The following is a 7,306-nucleotide window of genomic DNA, read 5'->3' as shown; positions in this document are numbered from 1 at the left end:
TTTGGGCCCATTGTCACTAGCCTAAGTTGTATTGACTGCTTTGTAGCCTAGGCATTCCAAGGAACATTCACAGCTTTAGTACAGATGCTCCTCCATGAATTGTAGGCCCACAGGTGAAACACACAAATATAACAGTCATGCAGCTTTGCAATCTCTTGCTTGATACTAGCAGTGGTCCAAGGCAGCAAGGAGTTGATATTGTGTTGCAAAAGAGCAAATTTGCCTAAATATAGCAGTTTGACCATCAGTCTGTCCTGAGACTGAAGTCTGTGTAAGTGGATCGACTGAATACACAACCTGCTTAGATATTCCTTCTGTTTGTGCTCCCAATACAGGTGATCTCACTAATTAACTCATCAACCTGGTTTAAGTGGTAGGCTATTTATATTATATTGGCTGGGGCAAATGTGTCACGTGGTTTGTCCACCTCTGTTTTAAGACAATGGCAAACCTAGATTCAAAAGCTACAATCCAGTGCCACAGATTTCAAATTACCTGGTTTTACCTGTCCAATTGCCCCAACTGGAAAGGTAAAACTAGGTATGTCATTTGGAATATGTGGCACTGGACTTCAGCTTTGGAATCCAGGTTGCCTATCACCATCACCATTATTTTGTATTTTCATGGGCCTGGTGGACCCGGTAGAATTCATCTAAATTTCAACATATTTTACACAGAGTGATTTTACTGTGCATAGAAAATTTTTATCACAGAGCTGAGACAATATGTTTTTTATTGGGTAGCTTTATGCAGCAAAATGTCCATTTCTATTCCAAGATTCTGACTATCACCATTATTTTGTATTTTCATGGGGCTGGTGGCCCCGGTAGACTTCATCCAAATTTCAAAATATTTTACACAGTGTGTTTTTACTGGGTGTAGAACATTTTTACTATAGGGCCAAGGCAATATCTTTTCATAGGGGGCATCTGATGCACCCTAATGTACACATTTGCTACTGTATGCCTGCTGGAAGCCTGTGAACATGTGAGAGAGATACGAGTCAAAGTGTTGATCCATACACTGATCTTTGTCAGACCCCACAGCCAAAGTTCACCAAGACTTGATTGAATGTAAAACCCTGAACTTTGAAGGGTTAACAAACACCCATCAGCCCACTTGGTTGAGTTTAGTTGTAGGCCACAGGAAGCGAAGAAAAAGCAGTCCAGTTTCCTGCAACTAAAACCTGTAGCCCCTTGATAATAATAATAATAATAATAATAATAATAATAATAATAATATTAGGCCTAATAACTGTATTTGTATAGCCCAATATCATACAAGGCATGCAGCTCAAAGTGCTTAACAAATGGATAAACAACAATATTTAAAAATGTAGTGAGGTAGAAAAGATAGAAAGAAACAAGAAAGAAATAGCAGAAAAACACGAGAGGAAACTAAACAAAATAAAAAAGTAAGTAGATAGATAATAAATAAGTAAATGTAAAGAAAAATGAAATGAAGGACTTGAAAGAAGAGATAAGCGGCATTAGATCCACAAGGGTTTAGGCCCAAGATAAGTGATATATAGTCGCAGTGAATGGGGCACTCAGATGTGGCCCCTGGTGGCAAGGGAGCCCCCTGCCAGGGCTAGTTATGAACAGATTAAGGATGCTGTGACGCACTGGGTTCCATCAGTGTAATAGTCACTGCATCACCTTTACTATCACAGTAGCCTACTACACCACTATGACCGTACACAGGACCTTTAGTAATACATTACCACTTGGTCTTTGCCATTCTGGTAAATAACAAGGGCCAAGTCTTACTGCGTTAAACCACACTAGGCCTACACACCCTTACACACACTAGGCCTACTACACACACAAACACAAGCGTTCTGATGAGCATGAAATGGCATGAAGTATGCTTTTTGCCCAAAGCAACATGAAAACAATAACATGCTAAACACGGTGGCCCTTCACGCATAATCATAAAAAAACAACAATATGTATGCGGTTCATTCCTCGCACAAGTATCAGCGTCCCCTACACAATGCAGTTAGCATGCTAAAAATGTTAGAATCCTCTTCACTCAAAACCCCACATGAATAAAATAAATATGAAAAAACATTGTTATATGAAAACTTGCACGCTTACTCAATGACTGCTAAGCTTCACTGCTGTATGTAAATATATTCACAAAACTGAATCCGAACAAGGCACAGAGTTGAAAATTAGAGACAAGAAAATCTGTCTACTCCAGTCTGCATCGTCAGTATTCACAGGCGCACACACACACACACACACACACACGCACAAACACACACACAAACAAAACAACATTAACACCCTCACAATCAGGGACGTGCACAGGAATCTCAAAGGGCAGTTGCTCTAACCTGAAGAAAGGGCAACCCCCCCCCCCAAAAAAAAAAAACTAAAAAAACCCATCAACAATGAGCGGCCTTCAGAATTTTTAGGAAACTGCACCATGGGTATTATTATTTTTAGTAGTAGTAGTAGTAGAAGTAGTATATTATTGTCATAATTATTAATATTATTTTATTGTATAGTATCTTGAATATGCGTACCATATGATATAACATGCTAGTTTTTAAACATGTAGGCCTACCTATTAATCATATCAGAGATGATCAGCCTTATGCCCACCTGCCCTAAATGTCTCCTGATCCACATTTCCTCATGTGTGGTATGTGGCTGCCCCTAAATTAAATTAAATTATGAGAAAAAGCCTTGATAGTTTTTAAACCTGTATCAGTCACAGAGATGATCAGTCTTATGCCTACCTGCCCTATGTGCAGAGGTCTGTGGCTCTGAGTCATCCTCATCTTAAATGAAATGAAATGATGAGTAAATTAATAGGCTAAATATGAGGACGCTTAATCAATTAACCCACTGTCATCTTTATAATCCTTGTAGCAGCCAAAGTAGACTTTAAGTTATAATAAATAGAAATAGTTTAAAAATGGTTAAAAAGATAATTTAATTTGAAATTTCATTAATAGGCATATTCCATGATTAAAATGATGAATATTATATAGGAAAGCTAAAACAATAAGAATTCACAGGTTTAGGTCATTTGTTGGGTCTTTTGTAACCTATAGCCTATTAAAAATGTGTACTGTCACTTTAAGAATTGACGAGCCGGCTTTCATTTCAGATCGCAAAGAACCGTGGCGTCTTGGGGGGGGCGACCAGTTCTTATCTGTTGCTCTGAAGCTCCGAGCTTCTCGCATATTTTATAACCTTTTATTTTCATTACAGATATTTTAGTTAGTTCATGCACATTTTGTAGGCCTATGTCTTGAGAAGAACAGTAAACGTCAGTTATCATGTGAAGTGGATTTATTTCAATTACATGGACATTGACAGTGGAAACAGTATCTTTGGGTCGGAGAATATATCAGCGTAAGAAAAAGCACTTTCCTAGCGGTCTCACCAAGATCAAACCTCTACAATCCTGAAAAAGATTCTCTGCCTCACCTGCACCTGTTCATTTTTTTCGCAGCCAACTCTGCAGAGATGTGCTTCCTTTAGCTAGCCTACCCCCTTAAGTTCTCTCTTGCTTGATAAAACGACATGTCATCTGCATGTTTCTTAGTTGGGTTAGCCTTCCACAAAACAACCTGAGCCATGTAAAACGTTGACTGCAAGCTAGCTGGCTGTCGTTTTTTCCCAATATCTGAACGTGGCACACCGGCTGTCAGATTATTTAGGATCACTAAACGTCCTAAACTCGAGATCGGCTTTAAGAGACATTAATTGTGATCATGTAGTTTAATACTGTGTAGTCTGCTATGTTTCCAGCTCACCTCAGGCCGTCAGGGCAGTCTCTCTACTCCCACGACATCTTCGACATATTTTGCGTCTCTGCCCTGGTCGCATGCATGCTTGCTCCCCCCTCCCTCCCATGTAGAGCTGCGCGTGCCCCCCGCAACGCGCATGCTGCCCCTCCCTTTGCCTATCTCTCGAGGTGCAGGTGAATCTGAATTTGAAAACTTAATTTAGGAAGCTTCAATCAAAATACGAATTGCAAAGCAAATCAGTTGAAACATGAAATCTTAGCCTATTTTTCCGAGGCATATCTACAGCTGGCTGTCGGGTTTTTTTGCTACCTAAACGTGGCGCTGGCTGGCTGTTAGATGTATGATAACTAAAAGTTCTAAACTCAACATTGTATTAGAGAGGTTGATTGTGAGCATATTTTGTACCCTAATATGTAGACTGTGTGTAGGGCTCTAGCCGACACCCAGGCATCTTCAAAATGTTCCGTGTCTCTTATAGGCGCTCAAGCGCCTGTCGCGTGCCTTCTCCCTCCCCACCGGAGTTGTTGCGTAGGCCTACCTCACATCGCTCGTGCCCATTCTCGACGGGTCTGATGAATTTGTATGACTGACTTAAGTCTTTATTGTACAAAACTTCAATCAAAATTATGAATTATAAAGAAATCAAATGATATTGAAATATGAAATTATAATTGCCATATTATTTTCCCCTCCCTTGGAAGGGCAATATCAGCCAATGTGGGCAAAAGGGCCGTTGCTCGGGCACCGTGGGCAACTATGCTGTGCACGTGCCTGCTCACAATGCTGTCCTTTGCAGCAGCACCATCACAGTACAAGAGACCATGTGACCTGCAGCACTTTCCCACAAAGGAGACAAGCATCTTACACACACGCAAGAACACACACACAAACATGCATGTGCGCTCACAGATACACACAGCATGCGCTCACACAAATACAGAGCACGCCCTGTCTCTCTCTCTCTCTCTCACACACACACACACACACACACACACACACACACACACACACACACACACACACACACACACACACACACACACACACACACACACACAGATACACACACACGGACACATGGACACACACAGAGACACACACACACGATCACAGACATGATAACTTAGCCACTACAGTCCGCGTATTGTGTCTACAGACATGCAGTGCTCATACTTGACAACAACTCTTTCATGTACACGACAGAGCAAGAATCCTTTTGTGCCTCCATGAAAGCATCGCTGTAGTATATACAAGGTAGAACATATTCATACTCATACTTGGGGGAAAACAACAGTATAACAAGCAATTTCCCAGTAAACGTTGCAGTGATTATGCTGCCCTCGGCCTGCGTTACTGGTGCAGAACTAAACAGCTAGCGAACAGTTCAAGAGGAGGCAAGCTGAAGTGTGATTTTGTCCTTTTATTTTCTTTCTTTCATTTCCTTACTGACTTGACTTGCATTTCCACATTCAATACTTCTCTTTACTCACTCTCTCAAAACTGTAAAACTGTAACAGAAAACGAAATAAAGATATGTGAATCTCACATACTTTACCATTTGCACGTGGCACAAATCTACACGCAATCCAGCGATATAATTTCAGCACACACAAACGTGACCTAGCATTGCTAAGTAGAATGAAATTAGCCAACATTTCCAGGCAAGTAAAACATCAATTCTGGAGCCAAATAGATCGTAATATACAGCAAAATAGCAGTGCAGCTTCGTTTACAAACTCAATCTTACACAAAAGCTTACTTACAGACTTATATTGTCCAAGGCACAAGTGTGAAAAGAATAGAGATTGCGGGAGAGATGAAGTTCGGTGGCTTTACGGCAGAAAACAATTGAAACACTGGCAGGAACTGACCAGGAAGTAGATTTGCGCTTAAGGCGCAGTACCGCGAGAAAATCCACTAGGTGGCGGTATTCACCATAAGATTTACGGGAGTCATACTAAACTCAGGCATGAAATTAAATGGAAGGCAGAACACTCCCCGCTTGGCGTATAACAAATATGCCACTACAAACATTTACTTTAAACACAAAATACTCAAGGTTCAAAAGGATATGGTCTTCTAGCTTTCATCAGAAAGCAGAACGACGATCTCTGAGATGGGTCTCAGAAGGACTTTAACAGTTCCGTCTCTCACGATCTTTACTTCCACCTTCCGGGTCCTCTTGTCCCGGCTCGGCAGCGTGTTGACGATCACTCCCACAGGCCATTCGTTCCTGTGGGCTTGACTGTCCTTGAGCAAGACGACGTCGCCGGTCTTGACGCTTGGTCTTTCGTCTGTCCACTTTCGGCGGCCCTGCAGCGTAGATAAGTAGTCTCTCCTCCATCTCTTCCAGAAGGTGTTTGCGAGGCACTGGACGTGTTTCCACTGCTTCCCATGCAGTTCAGCCATCTGGAAGTTTCCAGAGGGCGCGGAGACGGTGCTCATCTTCTGGGTCAGGAGCATTGCCGGGGTAAGGACGGTGGGCTCGTTGGGGTCGGAGGACACAGGCACCAGGGGTCTCGCGTTCATTATAGCCATGACTTCGGCCATAAGAGTGCTCAATACCTCGTGTGTCAGGCGAGTGTGTCCGGTCTGGAGCAGCATGGCATCCAGGATGCGCCTGGCGACGCCAATGAGTCTTTCCCAAGCCCCCCCCATATGCGAAGAATGGGGCGGGTTGAAGACCCAGGAGCACCCCCTGCTCTGGAGGTAAGTTGTAACTGGTGAGCCTTCGGTGTCGATGCCCAGCTCCTTGCAGGCACCGACGAAGTTAGTCCCTCTGTCGGAGCGGAGAAGCTTGGCCGGGCCCCGGATGGCGAAGAATCTTCTCAGGGCATTTATGAAGCTGTCGGTGGTCATGGACTCTATGAGCTGTGGACAGCCCTGGTGGTCAGGCATGTGAAGATCACTGCCCAGCGCTTGCTGTCCGCACTTCCTCCTCTTGTCCTCCGAGTCATAATGGCCCATGGCCCGAAGACATCAAGGCCTACGTGGGTGAAGGGAGGCTCTGGAGTGAGCCTGTCGGGAGGCAGGTCGGCCATCTTCTGTTCTTGCAGGCGCCCGCGTAGCTTGCGGCAGATCACACACTTGTAGATGACAGAAGAGACTAGGCGCTTACCTCCGATGATCCAGTATCCAACTGCTCCCACGGCACCCTCCGTTATGTGACGCCCCTGGTGCACTACTTGTTCGTGGTAGTACCTCACCAGCAGTGTGGCGATGTGGTGAGTGTGTGGGATAATCAGAGGATGCTTCTCTTCCGTTGGCAGGTCCGGGGCGGACGAGATGCGACCTCCGACCCGCAGCAGGCCGCTTTCTTCGGCCACTGGATTGAGTTTCTTGAGGGGACTCTGCTTCGGAAGCGCTTTGCCCTCTCTGAGGCATTCGAGTTCGGTGTGGTAGGCATCGTGCTGGACAGCATGGATGATGACACTCTCTGCGTGGGACAGCTCGCTTGTGGTGAGTGCGTCCTTGAAAGAGCCCCACCTGTTGCGCGATGAGTTGGGTGGACTGCCTCTAAAGGATGCAGCAACATGG

At 44.1% G+C, this 7,306-nt stretch overlaps 1 protein-coding gene across 1 annotated transcript; it reads right to left on the bottom strand.

The window, feature by feature from the left end:
• Nucleotides 1-5,604: 5,604 nt before the first annotated feature.
• Nucleotides 5,605-6,628, bottom strand: LOC134457460 (uncharacterized). The gene has a single exon (XM_063209470.1). It carries the CDS (start codon nucleotides 6,626-6,628, stop codon nucleotides 5,849-5,851), a length of 780 nt encoding a protein of 259 aa, XP_063065540.1. The 3' UTR covers nucleotides 5,605-5,848.
• Nucleotides 6,629-7,306: the final 678 nt, after the last annotated feature.

Source organism: Engraulis encrasicolus, chromosome 10 (assembly GCF_034702125.1).
Source record: "Engraulis encrasicolus isolate BLACKSEA-1 chromosome 10, IST_EnEncr_1.0, whole genome shotgun sequence".
Lineage (NCBI taxonomy): Eukaryota > Metazoa > Chordata > Actinopteri > Clupeiformes > Engraulidae > Engraulis > Engraulis encrasicolus.
The sequence above is the reverse complement of the archived record's forward strand: the minus strand, read 5'-3'. Positions and strand labels throughout refer to the sequence as shown.

Coding starts and splice junctions, on each gene's coding strand:
- LOC134457460 (XM_063209470.1), bottom strand. CDS start 6,628: ATGACCACCGACAGCTTCATAAATGCCCTGAGAAGATTCTTCGCCATC.